Genomic DNA, 27,122 nt, shown 5'->3' on the forward strand with positions numbered 1-27,122 from the left:
TTCACCCCCCCCCCCCGGCTTTGGATATGTAGCTTCAGCATGACAGCTTATCACCTGAGAAACTGACCTTTTCTGAGTTACCATTGTTCACTTTCTCAGTATTGACAGATTTGCATCCAGAAAAAATCCACAGAGGTAACAAACTGCTTCTTTCTAGATTTAAGACTCATTCTAGATAGGCAGGTTTTATTTAAGTTACAATTCATCTAAACAATAAATGGATTTGGGTACGTATGTTATCTTAGCTGAAAAAACTATTTGATTTACTAAAAAAATCCTCCAGACACAATCTTAACAACTTCAACACTAACTTGAATATTTCTTCCTTCCTTATTTTTAACTAAATTTCAGATGTCGTCTTGACTCTAAAGTGAAACAGCGCTCACAGAATGGAACAGTCCCATTTTCCCTCTGCTGCTGCAGCCCACTACAGTCTCCCAAATGCTGTCACCTGAGACAGCACTGGGTATGGTGTGGGGTCTGCGTTGAAGGAGGGAATACTCAAACAAAATCCGCAGAAGTGAGAATGATCTACCGAGAATCAGTGTGGACAACTCCCAACAATGGATGAACTAGCAAGGTAGGATGAAATAAAGTATCTAACCTGCAAGGGAAGAACAATTACTTTTTTCTAAAAAAGTTTTGTTCTGGCCTCTTATTAATAATATTCTGCTGTTTGTAGCTCTGGGTATACAACTGAATCCCAGGCATCAGAAATCTGTCCCCCTGGGGAAAAAATGACTCATTTGGAGGTAGACTCTATGGCATTATATTCAGGTGAGGCCTCTCCCCTCCCTAAACCCTGCCCTCCTCAAATTCTATCCCAAAATCTCCCAGAATTTTCCAACCTGGATCCGGCAACCCTAGCCAGGGCTGATCTCAATTTCTCCCTCAAAGGCCGAAGTAGGGGTAGAAAGAGTCCTGCCCCCTGCTCCTGCCTTTTACTGACAGAACCATGCCAGGAACCTGTGGTTACCTAGCAAGTCACTGAGGGAGTTTTTTGCTTAAAGCTGCAAGCACTCCTTTTATCATTTTTGCATTTTTTTAAACTGCCCAGTGTATTTTTTTTTAATTTCACTATTTCCTGAAAACCTAAGGCCCTTTTCAGGTTTGTAGAAAGATCTGTTTTGTTCGTTCATAGCTTGTCACCAGATTTGAATATTCAAAGATATCCTGACTTGGCTATTAGAATATAAGATAGCGATATTGGAAATAGTGTTATACTAAAGAAGCCATCCGGTGATGGGGAAATGGCAGCCTGAGTGGCCTGAGACAAGGAAAGTGCTGGAGAAAGGCAGTGACTCCTCAGGCACAAAAAAGTCTTTCCTGAGGTGCTTTAACTGTATTAAATATGGAACTTTCTGCTTAGAAAGCATGTTCTCTATCACTGAACCAGATCCCCTTCCCTCGTTATCACCATTTTCCTCTAGTTTGGTGTAGTGGTTAAGTGTGTGGACTCTTATCTGGGAGAACCGGGTTTGATTCCCCACTCCTCCACTTTCAGCTGGTGGAATGGGCTTGGGTCAGCCATAGCTTTCGTAGGAGTTGTCCTTGAAAGGGCAGCTGCTGTGAAAGCCCTCTCAGCCCCACCCACCTCACAGGGTGTCTGTTGTGGGAGAGGGGAGATAAAGGAGATTGTGAGCCGCTTTGAGATTCAGAGTGGAGGGCGGGATATAAATCCAATATCTTCTCTTCTTCTCCTTGACTTAATTCTCCAGAACTGGTTTCTGCTGGGCCAGGTTGGAGCTCACTCCACAAAAGAAAGCACTACCTAGTGAGGTTCACTCCCTCTGGTGGTCATTTTAATGGCTACAGGATGAGCCCAAGCCACTGCAACCTCCCTCTCCCCAACATTGTAGTATATCATATGGGAGGTGCTCCTTAATTCCTTCCAACATCATAGACACAACTCTGATTATACAGTATCTGATTAGATACTGGTGAGGCTTATATCCTAAAGATGTATGGACAACATGTAAGCAATCTGTAGTGTTTTCAAATATTAGAAAACTCTCTCACTGAAAAGAACCAGAAATATCTCACTCCAGAAATTATGCACACAAACAGAAGCAGATATTTCAAGACATGAACTTTTATCAGAGTATCTGAAGATTTTTAAAATGTTTAGGACTCTAACATTACTACACAGTAATAGCTTAAAGTGGTGATGGATAATCAAAAAAAGAAGCTGCAGCAAAGTACTTGAAATGTTTTATTCGTTTTGGTTTCTGTTCCTTGTTAATAAAACTTTTTTAAAAATCCAACAAAAGACTGTGGCTTGGGTGCAGACTAAATATTTCCACAGGTGCAAAAATTTCATCATCCTTAGGAACAGGTGGTAGAGATGCATTTTGAGCTGTTACAAGAAGGGGGAAGCCAGGAAACTGTACTCTGTGGGTAGAAATCCTTGCACGTGTAGAAATGTTACTCTGGATCCAGCTCCACAAGCAAAACAACTGCATTTAGGCAATCACACTTCAACTGAACACACTGGAAGATCCTATAAAACTGTTCCTTCAGAGCTCACTGATTTTAATGCTATATTACTACTCAAAAGTTAGGCACATGTGCTTTAACTGGGTTATCTGCACCTTGCAGATAAAGGAAGCAATCCATTGAGCATGGCTGATCTGTGTGATTCCATGCACTTCAAGAGGTTGTACACTATTGGTGCCCTATGAGTGGATGCATACAGCTCAAGTCTGCACAGCAACCACTGCCAGAACTGTCTTGAGCAATGCCTTCCATTCAAGGGAGGGGGAGGGGGACACACTGAAAAAGCATTAATGAGAGGCTGATTTGCTCCCTTGGTTGTCAGTTAGTACACTGCCACTAATTCCTTCCAATTGTTTCCAGTTGCCCATTTGTCTTCTCTGGTCCTTGATCATTTACTCATTATACTTGGCCAGTTTTAATCTTGGAATAATGTTCATAGATTGAAGTTCTTGGAATAAGAGTTTACAGGCATATGGTATGCGTAGGGATGACACATGGCATGAAGACTTGCAGTAGTGGCACCTAAAGAAAAGGCAAAACAAAAGCAAGGTCAATGTATGTATTCCAATATATTAAAGGATAAAACACATCCAAGGTTAGATCAAAACAGCTGATCTTATAGAATTTGCAGAACATGTACTGAATCAGGTCCACAAAGTGTTGAAGGTCCATCCTGGCTTTGGGTTTCTGCAAAAATGGTGAAATCCACAGCTTTTATATTATCTAAAAATTAAATTTACAGAGAAACCATAAAATGTTTTAAAAAATCAGACAGCTTCAAGCCATGGACCGATTTCCCACTAGCCTATTGCAGCTCTCATGCTCCTCTGCTCTGTGGGGCTTCCATCGAATTTCAAACTATCTGCCCTGGGGCTGCAACTAGCTTTACCTTTTTTTGTGCAGCAAACAGAAACTGGTTTTTAGAGGATCTTGTTTGCTGTGTGAAAGAGGTGGAGCGAGTTAGAGCCCTGGGGCGGACAGTGTGAAATCCGACAGAAGCCCCGTAGAGAAGAGGAGAGTGAGAGCGGCATGAGGCTAGTGGGAAATTGGTCATGCTGTTACATAGCAGCTGCTGCTCTGTCCAAAGTTACACACTTGTGTTCAAATGAAGACCTTTGAATTGTTACTTAGAATTTGCTATGGAGCTGCTTCAAATACAGCTAGAATCAGACAAACTATTCTTATGAAGATGCCAGAAAAGATACCTACATTGCTCTCCTAAGAAAGCAGTTTTACTGTTTTCGAGGTGCTGCGAATTAACATTTCCCTACCCAGCCTGAGATTATCACAGCCACAATTCAATGGCATTTTCTCCAAATTCCTGAAGAGGTGATATTCATGTGGAAGCACATTCATACGCACCATACATCTCTGCTTTTACTAGCTTCCAGACTTTAGCCTGAACCATTTCACGTCCTTTTGAAAACACCCCTAAATTTACTTGTCAGAGAAGGAGGGGACTGTTGCATCTGTGGAAACTAGATGCCTGTTATCAAAGAACTGGTGGGTTAGGTCAAATCAGGATGTGAAATTGTCTACCCTCTTAACTTTCCTTTCCTGTAAAGAAACTGAGCTGTGAACAGGTTTGTTCCTTGCACAGCTTGGACATTCATGAACGTTCCATGCAGTATAGCCAATCATCATAAATTTAAGTTCAATATCATAATCATGGAGATCACACACACACACACACACATTATGAACTCAAAGTGTTTTTTTTCACCAATTTATTTTCCTTGAGTTTGTCCAGCTGGAGACACATTTCATCATGTGTCTGATCAAAATGAGCTATAGATCTACTGTTTATGCCACAATACAAATGTTAACCTTTAAAATACCACAGAAAACTTTTTGCTTTATATATTTAGGTTTTTTTAAACTATTTATGTAGATATATTTTGCCCCCAACTTATATCTCTTGAATTCTGAAAAGCAAAGCAATAAATCACATTTATTTAAACTTCCAATTTTTAATCAACTTTATCACACAACATGTAAAAGCTTTTCCTCCTTCCTAAGGAAAATGAAACAGGCAGGCAAACATTAACCACAACTGAAATGCTGATAATCTGAAACCCAATTATGCCATCGATGGAGCCTGTGGTTTTGAAAGTTGCCCCTTTGATTCAAAAACTCACGTTACTCTCAGAAAGACGGATTTCAAATATAAAGCAGACAAGTTGGTGTGTTTTGTGTGTGTGTGGTTTATCTTTTGCTAAGCTAATGCCGGCCTATGGCAGAAGGATTGTTTTGTGCTATGTTCTTGTACTCAATTTCCAGTGCTGACCAACCTGTTGTAAATATTTAATGCAACTGATCTTCTGACAAACCAGCGGCTGCCCTGACTGCTATGCGAGTCTCTGCAGTAGCCCAGTATTACCAAGGAAACCCTCAGACAGTAGCACAGCAATGTTAATTGTGGTTAATTTAGGGGTGAAGAATGAGAGTCCTCCTCAATCTAATTTGTGAGTTGAATGAATGGCTGGACCTGTACTTGCTGGAGCTGAGAGGAAAGACCACAATAAGATTTTTAAAAACCCAAAACAAAAACACTACAATTAACAGGTTTTTCTGATAATGATTGTTCAAAAGTAAGAGAAAAGAGCACACTAATTCAACAGCTCGCAGTTTTGTTATGACTGAACAAATCAGTTTTTAGGAACATTTTTTTTTTAAAAGTCAACAGCTTAAATAAGTCAACCACATCCAAGTCACAGAGCTAACTGGGAGTGGGATAGACAGGGCTGCCAGGATGTTATTCCCCTGCCCTGTTCAGTGAGATCAGGAAGTCATTCCCCAGTTATCTTTTGTCATGTTCAAACAGCTGCACGATCTCCCAGTTCAGGTGCTCACTTCTGAGCATAGGGTGAGAAGGAGTAGAGTGTGTGCGGAGCACAAAAGCTTGAGGCTCACTCTTTTCTCAGTAGGTGTGAGGGATATGTGAGATAGGGAAAGTTAACAGTAACATATAAACAGCATTGGTGCTTTTGCCGGCTTAGTGTGAGATCTGGGTAGTATTCCTCAGGGAAGCAACGTAGCCAAGAAAAGGGGTCTAATTATTGTGGACTACTTGGACCTGCCAAGGCCTTGGAAGCTTTGGTGGAAGATGACCACCGTGGAAGACATTTGCCTTACATGGGCTGCTGCTGGCCCTGCCCTGAAGAATCCCCATTTTAGTGCCACCAATTCCAACTTTCCAGCATTCATTGTTAATTTGAGCTGGAAATGTTACTTGGTATGTGGACTTTGGCTACAGACCCTACTTAGGCTAACATTTTTGCCTTTGCGTCTTCTGTACTGCTTTTAGCTCCATGTGCTGCAGCAAGCGTTTCTATATAGAAATGTCTTGCTAGAGCTGGAATTATCAGCAAAGGCCATTGCAGAGGTTTGGAGCTGCTGTAATTGCCTAGTTTCTATTGTGTGGCTCGTTATAGGGCTGGTTGGCTCCCGCTATTGACAGACAGAGCACATAATCACCTAATAACTGGATAAAGAAACCCAATTATAGGTTATGTTCCCCATCAGATGCTGTAAAATGAGGATTACATCCCTTAAATGTGTTTCCAGAATCTATACAGGGCAATTTACACAGTTTAAACAAGTTCTGTGAAAGTTTTACAAATGTCGTGTCAAGAAGTAATTAAGACTATGCAACTTTTTTTTGAAACTGCAGGTTGGCAGTTTCATGGAATCTGACAACCGATACGGATACATGACAATCTCAGAATTCTATATTTGAAAAAAAGTTGCTAGTCCCCATGATTGTAAAATTATGTGCCTGAAAACATGTGGGCAGTGTCTATATAAGGCTGCAAACTCAGATGTTCGGAAAGTCAATCTTATTCATCTTTCTGTGCCCACAGGCCTCTCACCTGCAGCCAATTAATTTCTTCTGGCTTCCTAATACTTTAGTCATTTGACATATTTATATTTTGGAGTCTCTGCAGAAGGACCCAGATTATCAAAATATAAAAAATTAAAAACACTATAATAATCATAAAATGCACAGCAGGACTAAAGACATAAATCATAATACATAATAAAGAGAACAATTAGAACACCCTAAAAATGGATAGAGAGCATGGACGGTGTCACTTGGGGCCATTACAAGTATAGTTGCGGATCAGAGACAAACCAGGGTGGGAAAGGGGATGGCAAGAAAAGTAACAAAAGGCCTTGGAAAACAAATGTTTTATTTGGTGTTCAGAGGTCAACAAACTTGGCGCCAAGTGAATCACTGAGGTCCACATCCTCTCTTCCTTGAGTCCGCTGGCAGAGAGGGCGGGATAGAAATTTAAAGTAATAAATAAATAAATTTTACTGTACACCCAGTGAAAACTCTACAACTAACCCCTTTATACGAACAAGCATGTATCACAGTGATTTATATAATTTATCCTGGGTGTAGATTCTATCTGCTTCAATGCAAAATAAAGATACACCCAAATCAAAATCTGTGTCTTCTCATAAATATAGCTGCACTGTATATGTTCACCTTTATGTACTTTAAATTGATGTACTATCATTTACCGCTAATATTAATGAAAATGTTAGAAAAATAATTCGCTTTCATGGGATGTTTGCATAATTTGTCCTCTGATGAAGCATGGGTTCTCACATAGGAATTCATGATATTTTCTTTGTCACCTGTAGTTCCCACTGAGCAATTCCAACAGAGGAAGTGGCATACCCTTTATGCAACAGGAAAAGCAGAAAGTATATCCTGTTATTCCTTGACTCCGAATTTGAAAGGGAACAGCCCAATATTACCTAGTTTCCTGTCTATCTCAGAGATATTTACTGGGAATGATTATAAAAATATACTTCTGCACTACTTTGTTTAACACTCTTTATCATCCTCCTTTTCTCCTCGTCATGGAGTACCCTATCACATAGCCTTTTTACATAGCACTAGAGGTCTACAGCCCTGACCTGGATTGCCCAGGCTAGCCTGCTCTAATTAGATCTTACAAGCTAAGCAGGGTAGTGTGTGTGTTGTGGGGGCGGTCCTGGTTAGTATTTGGATGGGAGACCACCAAGGGAATTCAGGATTGCTATGCAGAGGCAGGCAATGGCAAAAACCACTTCTTTACACAGGGCTGGCACTACCCAGTAAGCCACGTAGGCTGCTGCCTAGGGCACCACCTGAACACAGGGGCAGCAGACACCTTTTCCCTCTCCCAGTGCACCACCTTGGGCCCCCCATTGCCATGCTCACTCTTGCTGCCACCTCCCTGCCCAGCCTGGTGGCCTACCAGGAGTGCTGTGGGCAGGCAATGGCAGGAAAGGGGCTGAGCAAGGGCAGCAGGGTGGTCCGTGTACTCCCCTTCTCAGTGTGCCACCTGATGGCAGAAGCGGTCAAGGGTGCCCTTGGCTTGCCCTTGCCACTGCCTGCCTCTCTGCTGCCCTCCTTCACCTGGATGGAGCAGCAAGGAAGAGGTGGTGGTGGCACCTCTCTGGACCTGGGCAAGGGAAATGTGGCACTCGTATCCGGTCCAGCACACCCCTGCTGCCTTGAGAAGACCCTGAGGCCGGTGGCCGGGTCACCTGCCTGCCCCCTCCTCTGGGGGACTCCTGCAGCCATGTTCAATCAGTGAACACCATGGAAAAAGCATAACTGGATGCCCTATGCAGGAGGAGTGCTGCAGGCATGTCACACAATGTGTGTGGGGGGGGGGAGGAAGGGCACAGGCAGCAGGAAATTGGGGGTGGGGTGTAGCCTCACATAAGGTGCAAAAAAAGCTGGCACTAGCCCTGTCTTTACATCTCTTGTCTTGATAACCCTACAGGGTGTCCACATGTTGGCTGCAACTTGATGACATTTGTCGCCAGAGGGGACTGTATCCAAACACTTGGTTTGTTATTCCAAAGCAGTGGACTCTGGCTTTCCTGGCTATGTGCATCTTTTACCTACAAATTATTTCTTTTCTCCTCAGACTTTTGCCTATGCTCTTTTATCCATTCATTTGGATTGTTCTTTTTCTCCCAACTTTCCTTTCTTGGGGCAACTGCTTTCTCAGATCACTCTTGCCTCCCCCTTTGCCTGCTGTCCTCCCACAAAGAATCAAAACAGTTCAATCAATGGCAGTAAGAGAATTTTCTGACTTTCCTTCTCCATATGTTGTTAGCTCAGCCAAACACTGTATGTTTTCATCACTACTGCTAGAAAAACACTGCAATATGAACTAGAAATTTGTGGCCTTGGCTGCTAGTATGTTAAATTCCATCCTGCTTCCAATATTCTCAGCTTTACTGGCCCTTTGATTTCCTTTTCTAGAAAGCTGTCTAGTTCAGTCTGTGCCTTCCACCAAAGATCACCTAACCCTCCACTCTTGAGGCCATGAACAAAATCTGCCCCTTGATTCTTTCTCTCGGTGACCTCTGACTATGTCATCTTTAGCCACTCATTTGATCACTGTGTTCTCAGCCTATCACATTTCTCCTCCTTTTGGCTACTCCTGTGCTTTGCCCTGTTTTCCTTCCCCACCCTCCCTACCCCTCCTTCTACTTAGCTACCCTAGTACATTCCCTGAGTTCATTGTTCCCTCCTAAGATGGGGGCCCCAATCTTGGTCAGCTTGTGGACACTGTTGGAATTTTGAGTATATGGAATGGGTGCCACCACAAATGGGTGCCACTGGGCACTACGGCCAGTTACAAAATATTGAAAGATTGCAAGCCATGCACCTTCTCGTGATGCAGACATCTGTTTCTAAATAGGTGCTCTCTGAAAACACAAAACTGATGCCCTGCTGGGTTCTTTTAAAGCACCTCCTCCTCTAGTGAGGAAAAAGGAAAGGAAAGCCAGGACTGGCTTGTGATTTAGAAAAAGAAAAAAAATGGGCATTAGGAAACCCACCAATAGGCACCATGTTTGCAACCACTGCTTTAAGCTCCGTAACATCTTTATCCTAGGCCATGCATTATGCTATTGTAAAGACTATTGCAGTTGAGACTCCAAGAAGTTTTTTTTAGGGTTCGGCAAGTCACAGGCTATGGTTGTGCCAAATAATGCTCACCCAGTTCAAAGAAAAATCCATATAACCTCTTATTTTTCCCTTCCCCAAGATACAGGCTCAAAGGCATAGAAAAAAGAGGAGGCACTGTAAACACTGGTAAGAATAACTTATTTACAAACTCAATCTTGGGGGAGGAAAAGAAAAGAGTTTTTGCTCATCCCAGTCTCTGTGGCCTCCCTTTCCTTTTGCTATGAAAAGTCCAAGTCACTGAGAAAAGGGACAGTTCCAAGTTCCATGAAGTTCTTTTGGCAGCATTTTCAGTATTCTTTGATTTGGGTCTCAAATGAAAAAAAAGGACATTGACACAGCTGGTCTCCCCTCTTCTGAAAATGCTGTGACAGGTCAGCCGTTGGTAACATGGAATGATACATGTGGTCACATCTTGGTTTCAGTTCCTACACTCAGCCGATGAGCCCTTTTTATTTTCCTAAAGTTTAGACTTGAATTTTCCCCCTAAAGCTTGGAAGATCTCCAGACAAGTAGATAATCTTCTGCCAAAAAACACAGGGGAGAGTCTAGTTTCCTTTTAAATTATTTTGTCCTGTAAAGACATAATCCAGCAGCTCTACAGGCACTAAAACACTTCACTAAAACCTTGACTAGAAAGACTTTTTAATAATCTTTGAGCACTTGCTTTGTGAAAATAACAGAGACATTATCTTCCATCCTGAGATAAAGACATCGTTTTTTAAAAAATCATAAAGGGATTTCCTTCTTTCCATGCAGCATTAGAAGTATCTTCTTCAATCCAAATCAAAACACAATTTATTTGCAAAATGCTATGCTAATTATTATGATACATATTTTCATTTGTCAGCAAAAGCAGCAAAAACTAAGTAGAAACTTAGACAAAACCAAAACTCAAGGTAAGCCTCATGTAAACATGAAAACAAAATAAGTTGTCTACTTACCAGCCAGAATATCCCAGCAAACCACATTGGCCACACACATCCACTTCAAATGCATCACTTGAAATCATAAGTCTTTCCAGTAAGAGCATGCTGGCTCCATAGCCTATCAAGCAATCTCGTTCCATTTCTCCCAGACGTAAGCCACCATCACGAGATCGGCCTTCTGTGGGTTGCCTTGGAACACACAACAGGAAGAGTTGCTCCGGAATGTTGTCTTATTTAAACCAAAACCACATTTCTCCACAGAACCACATCAACAGACTGCTGTTAAAAAGGCTCACACTCGCTGTCCCTAATTCTGCGAGTCTGAATTTTAGTCAAAATTTTAGTGTAGTTCTGTTTTCAAAACCAGTATTAGGCTAGTTCTATATATGACCTTTTTAAAGAAAGCAGAGGAAGGCATAGTTAGTAATGGGTATAATGCTTTTCAGTAGACTACGCAGATAGGGCATAAGCAGTTCTAAGAGGGGCATGAAATTTCTCCCTGGTCTTCACAGGCATGGACCCACAGAGCATTTCTGCACATGTGACACTAGCACTAAAGATAAACATTGCAAGGCTGCTTGTGCTAAGTTAAAGCTACTGAATCCGAATTTTCTTTTCCATGTGTGCAAGTCATATCACAAGGAATTTTTTGACTTTGCCAATATTGTGTATGGAATGCTATGGTGGGGAGCACTAAAACTTGTGCTGTTGTTGCCCTAGAACAAAGTTTGAGTCCAGTGGCACCTTTAAGACCAACAAAAGTTTAATTCTGGATATAAGCTTTTGTGTGCATGGGTGTGAATGCACACAAAAGGTTACACCCTGAATAAAACTTTGTTGGTCTTAAAGGTACCACTGGACTCAAACACTGTTCTCTTGTTTCAGATCAACACAGCTAACCACCTGAATCTATTGTTGCTCTAGCAGAACAGTTCTAAGTATGTTTCTCTTTCCGCACACATTTTTCTGAATCTGGGTCTGCACACATGTCATGTGGATTGAGAAAGGGTTTCGCCTAATTTTGGGAAGGTTTCCAATGAGCTGCTGGAAATCAGTACAGAACCATGAGGCCTTTCCTCCACTCCCATCTTTTCCTAGGCTCACAGCAGTAGTGCTGCCGAGTGAGCAACAAAGTCCATGGAATACCATTTATTAAGACCAAACAAAATAGCACAAATATTTTGTGCAAGATTTTGAGCTCTCTAGATGGAATGTAGAAAAACCAAAACAAACAAATAACAACAACAACATGCAGCCCAATGACCAGTTGCAGAGAATTCAAAACGTTTACACTAGGGGTGTCAAATGTCCATTCCGTGGGCCAGAACCACCCTGTCCAGGGCTTGAATCAGGCCCCTAGGGCTTTTTCTCCCCCCTCCTCGCATCCTTCCTGTCCTCACTTTCTGAAGCTGCAAGGGTGAAAAAGTTCCCTGCTCTTTCAGTTCCCTGCCTTTTCTGCCTTGTCTTTGCAGGTTGCAGCACAGACAAAGCTGCAAGGAAAACATGGAATGGACTATTCATCAAAGATCCTGGCAGAACATGGAGTAGAATTTCCAATAAGGTTTCTACCCAGATAAATAGGGCCCAGAGACCTTGATGGAAGATCCATTCCATATCTTCCTTGTAGCTTTGTGCTGCAATGTGTTTCAAGTGCCTATTTAGACAGCTGAAGCTCAGGCTTCCTGGAGTTGTGTCCTTGCAAATAAAAGGCTGATGCTTTCAGCCAGCTTGTCTCTGCTCAATGGACCTGACCTAGTTAGTACTGTAACCTGGGAACCTACAGCCAAAGAGGAATATTATACTAGAGAGCAATTGCCAATCTGAATAAACCCGGGGAGTTGCAAGAGTTTTGTTTGTATTTTAAGTTAAAAAAAACTTTGTGTTTGTCTGTGTCCTTTATGAAGTTTATATCTCCACTAACTCATTACATTTTATCATACACATGGCCTGTGCCCACGAAGTCCCATTTGTGTCAGATCTGGCCCTCCTAACAAATGAGTTTGATACCCCGATTTACACCAATGTTAACCTGGTTGGTCTTAAATAAGAAGCATCACATGGATTTTCGTTTTAGGTTTTGTTTGGAACCAGCATCAATACTTTTTTTTTTTGTCAGCGAAGCATCTGTTTTTGTCCAGCTAACATTGAGAGGTTTTTTTCTTCTTCACACACAGTTATGTTTACTGATATGATGTAAAATCTGTAAGTGGTAATCAGTTCTTTGAAAGCCTTTCTAAAGCTTACAGGACACTGAAGTGTTTTACTGCAGCTTCAAAATAATGTTTTGCAACTTTCAAGGCACATTTAAACTTTTTTCGGAATCCAAGCTTCTCTTCAGAATTTTGTACAGGAATAAACTGCTGAAAAACAGTCCTGACACTAGAAGATGAAAGTCAACCCTAATCAGGGCTTTTTGTAGAAAAAGCCCAGCAGGAACTCATTTGCATATTAGGCCATACCTCATTTGCATATTAGGCCATACTGCGTTCCTATGTGTTTCTGCTCAAAAAAAGTCCTGACCCTAATGCAATAAGGCAAACTGAAAATGCATGTTCATGTTTCTGCCATACCTGGTAAGGACTGCTCTTGGTCCTCGAGCTCTGGCATGCATCTTATCCAACACCATGTGCTTCAGCTTCTGATAATATACTGGCCCGAAATAGATATAGGCTTCTAAGGGCTCTCTAAAAAGGAAGAACAGAAGAAGTTTCAGGACTGCTACACCTGCCTGTTCTAACCAGCCAATAGTGCAATCCTAAACAGTCACACCTGACCTACATAGCTCAGGCTAGCCTGATCTCACCAAATCTTGGAAACCAAGCAGGGACAGCTCTGGCTAGCATTTGGATGGGAGACCTCCAAGGAATATCAAGGGCATGGCATGAAAGCAGGCAATGGCAAACCACCTCTGAACATCTCTTACCTTGAAAACCCTAAGGGGTCGCCATAAGTCAGCTGTTACTTGATAGAACCTTCCACCACCAAACAGAGTTACACCCTTTGAAGTCAATGGGCTTAGAAGGGTATAACTCTGCTAGGATTGCACAGCAAGAGTCCTAGACTTTGGAGTGCCCTTCCTATTGAGACTACCTGGTGCCTCTCCTTTAAATATCTCCTTTCAATATCAGGCCAAAACATTTATTTAACCTAGTGGTTCCACTTTTTATAATCTGTTTTTATGGCCTGTTTCTAGCCAGAGGACATAATTATAAAATATTATTAGGCAGCAGAATATTGGTTTATGCTGCTTTTATTGCTGCCTTGTTTTTAATGCCTTATTCTTGATAATTTTATGCTGTTGCTTATGATGTTATATTGTTTTTACTTCGAGCTAGTCTCTGCAGAGGCAGCAGATACGTTTGCTACATAAAAAAGGGAGGAGGAGGGGCGGTGGTTCAGTGGTAGCATTTGCCTGGCATGCAGAGGGTCCCAGATTCAATCCCAAGCATCTCCAGTTAAAAGAACTGGGTATTAGGAAATGTGAAAGACCTCTGCCTAAGACCCAGAGAGCTGCTGCCAGTCTGAGCAGACAATACTGACATGGTCTAATTCAATATAAGGCAGCTTCATATGTCCATGCATTCAATGTAACAAGTCAAACCAATATGTTGTGGCCTACACTTTTGAGAGCCTATTATATCAGCTTTATGGTTAGCTTCAGCTGGCAAATCCTGTTTTCCATTATGCATAGAGTTCTAGGTAATCCAATAAAAGTTTGAGATTGTCTCGCCCTTAGGGCTAATGTAATATGGGTCTCAAGAAGGGGGAAAAGTGTGAAAGTAAGCATAGAGAAAGAAAACCTAGATCACTGAAAAGGCAAAGGCTCCTTTCATTTTTCTCCGTTGACCTTAAAGTTTCATCTTAACTCATTTATGTCGATTTCTATTAGTCATACTTTTTACATAAGCAATGTGATACTTGCAAAATGGAGAGCTGCTTGAGTGACCTTTGCACAGTACTACATAGGGAATGCCTTCCCCAAGGCACTCTCTCTCACCCACCATCCTGCTTTGAGCCTCCAAACGACCATATTTTATTTGCTGGTATGCCCCCTTCTGCAGCCCAGGAGCAACATCTACATGAACAAGCAGTAAGCCTTCAAAGTGAAGAACTCCCTGTCCCAAGACATCTGCCTCAGTTCCTTGTGACAGGCTCCCAATGTTTATTTGAACTGTATTTATTTCCACAGTGCTGGTTTTTTAGGCTTTTTAAAATTTCTACTGTCTTTTGTGAGCTGCTCTCGGCATGTTTGGCACAGGAAAAAAACCACCAAAATATAAATTCTCTAGATACATTTCTATCCCATCCTTCCTCCAAGGAGCACAGGGCAATATATATGGTTCTCTCATCTTCCACTTTATCCTCACAACATGTTGTGAACTAGGCTAGGCTGACAGAAAGAATGAGTGGCCCAAGTCCATTAAGTGACAAACAGGGATGTGAACTTGGGATTTCCTGGTCCTAGTTCCATACTCTGAACCACTACACCACACTGAGTCTCAGATGGCTTTCAAAGTATTAACCTAGTCACACTCATAACATTCTTTGTAATGAGGCCCAAGGACCCAAGTTACTGTATTGTAATGTTGTGAGTTACCTGGAGCCCCATTCTGGGGGAAGGGCAGGATAGAAATCTCATTAAATAAATAAAAGGTGAACTATAAGAGTTATTATCTGATGTCCCATATGCGGAGCACTTTGCCCTGCAAGAGGGTGCCCCCTATGTATACAGTAAACCAGATCAGCAAGTAAAACCATTCTTGTTATCTCCCCACTCGGTTTTTAGCAGTCATTCTTGACAGGAACTTCTGATACACGTTGGAGCACAGATGTAGAATACAGTAAACAGACAGGAAGAAGAAAGCCAATGAGGACAACAGAGGATGACGGCATCATAAGCAAGAGAATTTCTTATGGGGGCACTTACCCTTCCCAGTTTGGATGCTGGGAACAACAAGGTCTGAGGTGATACATGTGCATTAGAGGCCGAGGCCTCTGCACCCTATTTGTTGGCCCTTGAGGGCAGCAGTTCCCAACCATTTTGGTGTAGTGACTCCTCCAAGTGCAAATTTACTTGATATGATTTTCCATCCAGGGTCAGCCCAAGATATTCTGGCACCCGAGGCAAACTATGTGTCACCCATCTAGTTCAGCACTGCATTTTCTACAGTGGCTAACTAGATGTTGCTGGGAAACTAGATGCTGTTGAGAAACTAGATGTTGTTGAGAAACAAAACTCCATTCCTCCCTCCTTCCTGTTACTACCATACAGTTACTAGTTGCTGGACAGACTCTCCCATTTGCTGCCTTTCCATCCAAATAGAGTCCTCCCCAAGACAGTGAACATCGTAGCATTTAAGCAGTAAAATACTACTTTAAAAATACATATAAATATTTAACAATGCAATAAAAACATACATACAAACACACACAATCAGGGAGAAGGGCCAATAAGAGTTCCCTTCTCCAAGATCCCCAAATGCATAGTTCCATGATCATGGGTTCTTCCTGATTTTCACACAGATCAGTGGAGCAGGATGTACTCCGTTGACGTTTAAGAGGAAAAGTGGAAGCATTTGCAGCAGGGGAGGACAGGCAGAAACAGCATACCTCAGTCTGGACACACTTAAATACCAGTTTGAGAAACAATGACCTAGAGAGCTACTTCTGCAATTAAGATTCCTAGCCATGGGAGTGCTTCCACAATCCATCCCCTTAAGCAAAATCAATTTATAGCTTGGCATTCTGAGCTATTCCTAAATTCTTGGTTGACAATTCTGATAGAATCCCATGCTATAATTTTGCTTACAGGAATGAACCACAAGAACAATCCTGTGATGAAAACTGTAACAGAGTGAAGCAGTTTTTTAGATTCCCTAGAAAATGCATTAGACAGAAATTTCTGACAAAAGATAGGGCAAAGAAAAAAATACTCCACACACAAGAATTTCCCTAGAAAATATAACTTTGTTATTTTTTTTCTTATTTAGGAAAGCAATAAATCAACAGATGTTTCAAGTTAGTGGACCAAAATATGCAGAGGTGGGATGGGTGGGAGCACAGAGTTATGGTGGAAATGGTGGAAAGCAGAAAGGTAGGATTAAGATGCATTTGAAAATGCAGGCATGTCAGGCCATATGGCCTCGTCCTGTTCCTAAACTGTCTCCTATTTCTGTCTCCACGTCTCTCAAGAAAGTCCGACTGACACAGCAGGAAGTTAACGGAAAGCCAAGAATGCCAGACCGACTCCACAATTAGCAGAAGCAATGCACAAAAAAGTCCTGATGGACAAGCACCTGCCTTCCATACCATACTTTACTACTGTATTCAATTTAAGGCTGCTAATCTTATTCCAAGACCATGTTAAAACATCTGCCAAAATCCCTTAGAATATTTTAAAACATCTTTTCTGTACACATAGCTTGTTAATTTGATAGTTTAGGAGAAATTTTTCTTCTTCTTAAAGCAACTCATTTAACACAGTCCTATTAGGTATTAAAACAAAATAAAATGCATTAAAAATAACAAGGAAGTGTACCTCTTATCCCTGTTTCTCACAGAAGGTTCTTACCCAGTGATGCCAGATGTTACATAGTCCTTCCCTAAGTAATTATAGCCATGGCGAATGAGATCTTCACACACATCCTTAACTTTACTGCCTCCAAATGCTGTTCCATAGTGAAATCTGCCATCTAAGACACCAGCTTTTCCTGCCAGAAGTTCTATTAGCTTTCCCACCTGTAAAATAGAAAACAGAAGAAAAATCAAAAGGAAGGGGTTTTTTGCATCTCACTTTGAAATCTGTCTCTAAAAAGTCAGTCTTAAAGCAGCTATTTCCCCCTATATGTATTTAAAGTGCAAATAAGATATAATCCATTGGGGGAGGGGGAGAGGTAAGGATACACAAAATGATGTAGGTTTAGGCTGGGATGCAAATTACCGGTTAATTAATTTAATGATCCCTAGGGATCTGGGCCTGCATTTGCTGAACAGTAAAATCCCATTCAGAATGCAAGCCACCTTGATTCCTTTCTCCCCCCTCCAATGCTGTATGACAACTGAGGCAGCTTCCAAAAGCAATTTGTGATAATGGCATGGGGAAGGTCCCAATTTGGGGGGGGGGGGGGGAAGAATCAGTATCCCACTGAGCAACTTGACCCTTTTATTTGCACCTGAAGTAGCTCACTGGATCTTAGAAAGAAATCTGAAGTTAATCTTCACCAGCATAGCAGGTATGTGGGCCAAACTAATCTGTGCCCTTTCCTTGAAATCCAGAAATCTGTGCTGCCTCTCCAAAAAGCAGAATGGACTACCAGATATCAAAGCAACCCCTATTTCTCTAGTGCCTCTCACTATTTTGTGGCAGGGCTGGAACCAGGAAAATACTCTTACCCTCCTAATCAAAATTACTACTTGGAATTTTTGTTTCTGCCTCTGGAGATAGACTGAATGAGCAGCCTGATCCAGGATATCCTCCTTAAATAAGACAGAATACCCAGGATGCAGACAAACAGAACCCTACTGGGAAAGTCCGGGGACAAGCAACGTTTTGACTTTAGGCAATTCATTGCTTTGTTCATGTCTCATTCAGCAGCAGGTAGAAAAGTAAACAGATATGAAGGCTATACAAATCAATCTCTACCAAATTTATCTATAGGCAGGATGACAACCTCTAAAGGAGGTACTAACTCACTGTCACCAGCTTTCCCCTCTACAACAGTCATTAGGAATATGAGCTTGCCAGACAAGAGTGTTGGCAAGGAGAATAAGAGACATAAAATATGCATGGGACCAACTATATTAGACCAACTATGGTCAGGAAAGGGAAGTACAACTTTCCACAGTGCTAACTTGGCTGGTCCATTCTGCCTTATGAAGAAAAATGCATGATGTGAAAGGCTGCATTTTTCTTAAAACTTATCTCTACGTATGAAGAAGTAGGGACATCCAATTTTGAAAATGCTTTAACCTGAGACATTACTGACCGTCATACGTGATGGGAAGCCATGGGGATTCATGATAATATCTGGACAGATTCCTGTGTCACAAAATGGCATATCTTCTTGAGGCACAATCAGTCCACAAACCCCTGGAACATAAGAGTGTATTTCAAGCAACAACAAAAAAACCCAATGTGTACTGCAGTGTCAATGTCAACTACTATACACTCTTGTATTCCCTCCTCTCTCATGGGGCACTTTTGTTAAGTTTTGCATTAGCCTACACAACATAGTTCCCTGAGAACTGAATTGAAGGGTCAGATCTCTTTTGAAGGGTTTTTAGGCTTAAAATCAGTCAAAGCAGACAGGCAACTCTGGACTGGGGAAGGAGGCTTTAATCTTTTCTTCCATGCCATGTTCCCAATGGAAATCCCACCCACTCCTGGGACTGCTCCACAGGAGAAGACAAATACACTATACAGTTCCTGCACCACCACCCAAACATGGAAGACAGAAACTCTGTGGGAGAAGGATTTTTATAGGAGAAATAGTATAAGGAAAAGCATGAACCCTTTTCCCCTTCCGACAAGGCTTCAATCTCAACAAGTATCAGAAAAGTCAGCAGGCAAAATATATTCTACTACACTGCTGTAAACATACATGGGAATGGACTATATTACTGGATGACAGTATATTATTATATGGAATTGAACATACCTCCCCCCAACTCTGCAATACTGCTTAAAGACTTTAACCAATGACCAATGTAAGATAATCTGGTGGCATCACTGTATATATTCTGTGGAGGATGCTGTTAGGATGTTCATCAAAAATCATGTTTCATTTTTTAAAAAACCTGATCCTCCATAGAAATCAGACTAGAACGAAGGCTTTTGAGGTGGTAAATAAAATAGCACTCAAGCATTCCCTGCCATTACTTAGCCAACTCAAGTTACTGGTTATGTTAGGTTTCATGGGCCCAACTGTCTTATTTCTATATTCCCCAAGTATTTCTATAAGAGGATGCGTAAATCCAGCAATCCCAGAAGCTTGCAATACTGTCTGTGAAAACCATCCAACCCCACTGCCTAATTATAAGTGGGCTAAAATGAATCAAGGCACACAATCTAATGTCTTAATAGACTTCCCAGTCCCCATGGAGAACACTTTAAATTTCAAACTAAATTGGGTAGTGTATTTTAGATCCTTCTGGTGAACTGGAGACAACAGTTTTACATTACTGAGCTACAGAGATGTTTCATGCACACCCAACAGGGATTTGTTTATGGGGAAAGGGGAAGAATGGTGATATTTGTGTCCACTCAAGGAGAGCAATTCTTCCAGTACCCAAGTAAAACCAAAACATGGACTAGATACATAGGGCTGCAGTTAACAGAATGGAATTGATACAACAGGAAAGGCAGCAAATCCAAGAACATTCATTTATTAAAAACAGTGAATTCATGATTTGCAGAAAAAAAACACACACCCCACAATCCATGGCGATGACACATTCCATGGCAGTAACACACAAGAACACCCCCCATCCAGTAATTTTCTCACATATGAACAAGATGCAGCAGACCTACCACATTATATTTACTGTGGGGTTGACCAAATTTACATTCTCTCTCCTACCCACCCTTCTGAATTAAAGGAAGTGTTTGTATCAGGACGAAAGGGCACCTGTAAGCCAAAAATTAAATCTTTGCTAAACTTAAAATTACTTTAGGCACTGAAACCCTTTTATATGCCAAGACAGTTCCCATAGCAGACAGCCACTGTGTTGTTTGTTTTGTGTGAAAGTGAATGATAAAAGATCCATGAAATCAACACAGAAAGGCAGAACAGCAGAAAGAGCCGAGGCCTCTCCATCATAGCGGCTTCTACCCTCTGCTGACTTGTATAACAATGGGATCGAGACGTCCAACTGCAGATCTAACACAGCTGTGCATTTCATTAGATGAAGAGCACTAGTGACACAAGTAAATAATTAACTTATTCTGGTCCGCTGACTGTGCTTATGAGACCAGTCATAGCTGACAGATTTTAATACAAGTTAAACACAAAGACAGCATAATGAGATTAGATGTTAAAACAAAATATTTAGACAGAATCTGGAGAAGGGGGGAAAGTACTCAACATCAGGCAAATTTTTAGACGTTCTCCTTTCTTAAAAAAAAAGTTAACGTTCTTAAATTTCAAGATTTTTTTTAAAGACTTAAGTTTGTTGAAAGAAACGCACTGTAAGGAGCAGCACTGAAAGACTTTTTCTCTTTCAAGATACAAATATACCCTCTAATAATCAGCTTTGTTTAATATGTATTGCTTTAAATATAACATGTATTGCTTTAAATTTCACATTTAATATTTTAAAAATAAACTCCTGAGTTCTGGAAAGAAAACAGAAATTGTGGATGAATTAGGCAAAATATTCAGATCCATATTTTAAGACTCATTCTATGAGTCAACATAATACATATTCAGATAAGAAATGTGTATACCAGTCTCCTCAACAGTTAAGGGGCAAAACATGCCTATAGATTAATGTCTCCAAAGCACAGTTTTATTTCCATTCCATTTAATTAAGCACTCACTTAATTAGACAAAACTCATTAAAGTACAAAACACATCCATTCCATATTAGCATCAAATGTTAACATAACACATTAATCAACATTTAAATTACACATATTTCAATTAAATTTCATAGCACAAAAATTGCAGAACTACAGCAAAAATGTAAACAGATTAAAAAATGGGGACAGGCAGTTTTTGGGTAGTTCTATGAAACTGAGGCCATTGCTAAAAAGACTCTGCCATGCCTAATTCAGAGACCCTGAACATAGAGATATTTCTTACTGAAGCAACCATATGCATCTGTGAGCAGGATGTGACTGATGCAACCATAAAGTTGGAGCCAGCTGCATCCACATTACACATCTTGAGTGGCACTTTCTCCTCAATGTGGGACTGTGACCAGAGAAAAAGCCAGCATGGCACTCATGATCTGAAGCACAGTCTGTCTGTCTGGTTTCAAAACAAGAGCAGGTTCATTGAAGAGAGAAGACAGAAGTATTGGGTAGAACCCAATAAGAGTTTATCTAATGCAAGCCCTATTGAAAACAGTGGGAGGTGAGGAAGGGCAGAAATCATATTTCCTCTATTTTCCAAGGGGACACAAAAAGACTAGCTCCCCATGAACTGTCTGTTTTATTTTTAAAAAAGATTTCTCATCTGAGCAGTGTTGTAGGAAGCTGAGTTTCATGGATACAGAGTGGTACAAATAACTGTTTATATAGAACACTGCTTGTGAAGTTTAGCTTCCACTCCAAACTGATGTATCCACTGAAGTGAACAAGAATGTTTATTGCCCTAGCTTTCTACAACTAAAGGATTCCAGTTGTTCAATACTGTTTGAAACGGAATAATTTGAAGTTGTATGATATTGTTCTTTGGAATTTCATTAACGGGGGGAAGAAGGAAGAGAAGGAGGAGGAAGAGATTGAATTTATACCCCACCATTCACTCAGGAGTCTCATACCAGCTTACATTCTCCTTCCCCTTCCTCTCCCTACAGCAGACACCCTGTGAGGTAGAAGGGGCTGAGAGAGCTCTTTGAGAACTGCTCTTAAGAGAGCAGCTCTTCGAGAATTGTGACTGGCCAAGATCACCCAGCAGCTGCATGTGAAGGAGTGGGGAATCAAACCCAGTTTCTCCAAATTACAGACTGCTGCTTTAACCATTACATCAAACTGGCTCATTTATATAAAAATTAATGAGAAACACCCCCCTGCATATTCAAAAGATTTTTAAAAATTATTCTAAACACAATAAATTTATCACAAAACCTATTTCATGCTGATAAAACACCTAAAGTAGTAACACCTCTTTCAGCATTTTCCATTGATGACTCAAGAACATTTAAAAGTGTGTGTGGTGTTGTCAAGTCACTTCCAATTTATAGTGATCCTATGAATTAATGATGACCTCCAAAATGTCCTATCCGTAACAGCCTTGCTCAGCTCTTGCAAAGTGACGGTCACGGCTTCCTTTATTATTGGGTCTTCCTCTTTTCTTGCTGCCCTGAACTCTTACTACCATTTTATTGTCTTTTCCAGTGACTTCTGTCTTCTCATAATGTGACCATAGGGAGAGGTCAGGGTTGATTTGATATAGAATCCATTGATTTGTCTTTTTGGTGGTCCATAGTATCTATAAAACTCTCCTCCAACACTACATTTCAAATTAATCTACTTTCTTCCTGTCAGCTTTCTTCATTGCCTAACTTTCTCACCACACATAGTAATGGGAAATATTATGCCCTAGTATCTTTTCTAGCTGCTTCATGGCTACCCTGACCAATCTCAATCTCTTTCTGAGTTTTTGGTTGCAGTCTCCTTTTTGGTTGGTGATGGAGCTAAGGAACAGAAGTCTTGAAAGATTTCAGTTTCTTTAGCATCATCCTTAAAGTTGTGTAATTTATTTTTTTTAAATTTATTTTAGTATATTTCTATTCCACCCATTCCCTGTAGGACTCAGGGCAGAGTACAACATATGATAAAACAATAAAATACAATTAAAACATTCTATAAACAGACAACTCAACAGCACTCAGATTACCATGTCATCACATATTGCCCCGCCTAGCCATCTCACATCATGATATCTCATAGAGATGGCAGTTTTTATTCCATTTCCTAGCACAGATGACAGTGCTGGCCAGCGAGGCCAAGCAGATCAAGAATAGACGCCCACAGCCTCAGCTAAAAGCCTGGTGGAACAGCTCCGTTTTACAGGCCCTATGGAAGGCTAATAAGCCAGGAAGGGCCTGGATCTCAATAGGGAGCTGATTCCACCAGGTCGGAGCCAGGACTGAAAAAGCCCTGGCTGTAGTTGCGGCGAGGCGGGCATCTCTTGGGCCAGGGACAGCCAACAGATGTTGGGAGGCCAAACGTAATGACCTCCTGGGCATATATGGAAAGAGACAGTCCCACAGGTATGTTGGTCCCAGGCTGCATAAGGCTTTAAATGTTAGAACTGAAACCTTGAAGCAGATCCGGTATTCAATGGGCAACCAGTGCAGACTGCGAAGCGCTGGCCAAATGCCCACCCGTAATTCCCTAGTAGTTATTACTTTTGCCTTCTTGATGTCCAGCTGTAATCCTGCTGTGGCACTTTCTGCTTTAATCTTCATAAGAACATAAGAGAAGCCACGATGCATCAGGCCAATGACCCATCCAGTCCAACACTCTGTGTCACACAGTGGCCAAATTTTTATATATACATACATATACACACACATATATATACATACTGTGGCTAATAGCCACTGATGGACCTCTGCTCCATATTTTTATCTAACCCCCTCTTGAAGCTGGCTATGCTTGTAGCCGCTACCATCTCCTGTGGCAGTGAATTCCACATGTTAATCACCCTTTGGGTAAAGAAGTACTTTCTTTTATCCGTTTTAACCTGACTGCTCTGCAATTTCATTGAATACCCACAAGTTCTTGTATTGTGAGAAAGGGAGAAAAGTATTTCTTTCGCTACTTTCTCCATCCCATGCATTATCTTGTAAACCTCTATCATGTCACCCTGCAGACAACGTTTCTCCAAGCTAAATGGTTCATCAAGAACCATTTAAAGTCTTTGCTATTTTCTGCTACTAATGTGGCATCATTTGAATATCTCAAACTGTTAAGGTTCCTTTTGCCAATTTTCACATTCATCTAAATCAGATCCAGCTCTCATTATATCTTCTGAGCAAAGATCTCATTAGATGACTGGAAGATAAAATACATTCTTGTCTGACACCTTTTCCAACTGGAAACCATTCTGTTAATTCACATTCTGTCCTAACAGTAGCCTCTTGTCCAGAGCACAGGTGGCACATCAGAACAATCAGATGTTGTGGCACATCCATTTCTTATAAAACCAACTATAACTTTTCATGATCTATACAGCCAAAAGCTTTGTCATAAACTAGGAAACACAAGCTGGTTTTCTTCTGAAATTCTCTTCTATATCCCATTAATGAATGTAAATTTGCAATAAGATCTCCAGTAACTCTATTCTGAACTCAGCTTGAACATCTGGCATTTCTTGTTCTACATACGGTAACAGTCTTTGTTGTAAGATTTTGAGCATCACTTACATTCAAAGGTATGCTCAAACACTGGAATAGTATTGTAGACCCCTGATACCATATCTGCATATTCCTTATAGTATAGATGCATTATAAAGAACAATCTGGTCATGGACCTGTCTTGCTTTACAATAAAGTTTTTGTAAAGATCATACTCTCGAGGTTTCTATACAAGTTGTTACTTTTTAAAGAAATGTACTGGACTTCAACTGATGACAATTGTGTCCCATTCCAAATGTTTTAGTATGAGAGAGTTGAGGAAAGAGGTATACTCATTAATACAGTTAGATAACTGAAACAGGGAATGATAAAATATCAATGAAAAACCAAAAGCAGGTTTTATTTAGATTTATATTTGCCACACAGAATAAAATGGGAATGTACATTATTCTTTGGCTTATTTTATTAGTCACAAAGGTAGCAGTGATGTGCATTTATATGATTAGACCTGGCTCTAAATAGATACAGGGTCCTTTAAACTACTTTACTATCATGGGAGCTATATTTCTACATATAGCTCCTATGCAGCTGGGATATTTAAATGACCAAACCATGTGATCCACTCTTGTTGCTCATGGTCCAAGGAAATGGCTTTTCACTACTAGTAGCATAAGCAACCTGCCTGTAACATGAAGAATGTTGGAAGGACCTGATAATTTAGAGCCTCCTGTGAATGGTATATGGACGTAACCATGAGGCTTCAATTTTCAGGCCTGGGACCTTAAAAGATACTCCAATGATGATAAATGACACTCTCTAAAAATATGGCATATTTTCTTGTGCAAAAATCAAGGAGTCCTTTTACACATGTCCTAAAGTGTTGCTTTTCTAACTCTTAGAAGTTGTATAACTCACCCATCAAAAAAGTGTAACCATGGGAGAAAACATTATCACATGGATAAGATACTTTTCATATTGTCAAAACACTTTTAAGTTTCTGATAAAAAGTGACCTCACTGTACTTGCGCTCCAAAGATGACCAACAGCATGGACAGTTAAGCAGTCAGAAGCAACAGTAAAATACCACGAGTGCTTTAGTGTTATAGTGACTGGAAGTGGGGCGTAATATAAGACTCAGTCAACACATCTACCACAAGATCTATCCTGAAGTTTAGGACTTCCTTACTCTGCACTTGCCTTATTTCTTCTACCATTATTACCCTATGTGCTCTATTCTATACTGTTTTGCCTGTAGTTTCAGACTGTGTGGCAATGGTTTTAAAAGTACATTAAAAATTCACCTGTTAGCTAGCACTACAACTTCTAAGTGATAGATAATGCCACACTCACAATAAAAGGCCTGCATAACCTTATTATTTTTTTTTTTTTAAAAAGAAAACTCAGTTAATATAAACATCACAATTTGGGGTCTGAGTTTGCAACCAAATAGTTTTTCAAAGCATTGCAAATATTAAAAAGATGTTCCAAGCAGGACTCTGGATAGGCAGCAGACAAATTCCCCAAGGAAATAAATATGACATGATCATCTAGTCAGCAGTTGTTTTTTTAAATCCAGAAAATGCAAAATAACACAAATCCATTCTAGTTTTATTCTACTGCTGAATCATTTGTGGCTCTGTCATATAACTTGCTATGTATGTCCCATCTGATGTAAAAATGAACAGGATTAAAATTAACATAAATAATACATAAGTAAACTTGATTAGCTTCCTTATTAAAACCATTCTAAATGAGAGGAGGTGCTAGAAGACAATACAGCTTGTACACTGGTTTCCCATGAGCTGCTGAATGGTCTGATGTGATAAATTTGCATAGTCTGAAGCACACAAAGGGCTGATTAACTGAAACCCTTACAATAGCTTCTTCCATGAGCATTGTAAAACAATAACCATAGGAACTTTGCAAAATACACATTGCTGAATGAATCAATGGCTTCAGGGGGAAAATGTGTTTAGGATATCTACTGTTTGAAAACAGAATTGGGAGATTTTTATTCTATGCCATAAAAAGTTAAAGCACCGTAATTTGGGAGGGGGAAGGATTTACTGAAAAGGGTCAGAAGGTTACCTGTTTGCTATTTGAGTTAAAATGCTTACTTGACTCTGAGAATAGCAAGTTAAGCAGAATTTAGTTTTTTAAAAAAATCAGAAGGTTGGCAGTCTTATAGTCTTATGACTTGGACTTGCTAGAAGCAGAAGAAAATAAATGGAAAAGGTTGAAAAATGTTTGTATTCAATTTCATTTAATGTAAGTTTTGAAATGTGGTTTCAGTGTTAGTATCTGACCCAAAACCTTGAAATAGAGTAGACTAGGAACTCAACAAATAAAATGAAATGCAAAAATGATTTGCATTTTTACACTGAATTTTTGTTCAGTTAAAGCAACCTGTCCTCCATCTTCCATTATTTGACATCAAATCTACTCTCTTAAAAAATCCATACTATTCCAAATCATGTAGTACTCAACAGATTGTCATTTTCACCTTAAAATGAAAGAAGTTTATAAGTGGCACAAAGATAACGTAAGATTATGTGGCATCTTCTCCAAAGAACTCTATTTTCAAGGAAGTACTCTTGGACATTTGTCAGGTCCTGGCACCCCCGTGGGAAAGTTAAGGGAGAGTTTGAATCCCTTCTTCATGTACAAACAAGAATAACAGAATT

General features: G+C 40.4%; 1 protein-coding gene across 1 annotated transcript in view; it reads right to left on the reverse strand.

Moving 5' to 3' along the window:
• Window positions 1-2,199: 2,199 nt before the first annotated feature.
• POLR3B (RNA polymerase III subunit B) overlaps window positions 2,200-27,122 on the reverse strand; it is a 92,790-nt gene continuing 67,867 nt past the window's right edge. The window contains exons 24-28 of the mRNA XM_060245573.1: window positions 18,396-18,499; window positions 16,982-17,148; window positions 12,981-13,094; window positions 10,426-10,599; window positions 2,200-3,018 (exon numbers count right to left, since the gene is read on the reverse strand). Coding sequence (XP_060101556.1) covers window positions 2,889-3,018; window positions 10,426-10,599; window positions 12,981-13,094; window positions 16,982-17,148; window positions 18,396-18,499 — 689 coding nt within the window. The 3' untranslated portion in view covers window positions 2,200-2,888. The remainder of the gene's footprint in view (window positions 3,019-10,425; window positions 10,600-12,980; window positions 13,095-16,981; window positions 17,149-18,395; window positions 18,500-27,122) is intronic.

Source organism: Heteronotia binoei, chromosome 8 (assembly GCF_032191835.1).
Source record: "Heteronotia binoei isolate CCM8104 ecotype False Entrance Well chromosome 8, APGP_CSIRO_Hbin_v1, whole genome shotgun sequence".
Classification (NCBI taxonomy): Eukaryota; Metazoa; Chordata; class Lepidosauria; order Squamata; family Gekkonidae; genus Heteronotia; species Heteronotia binoei.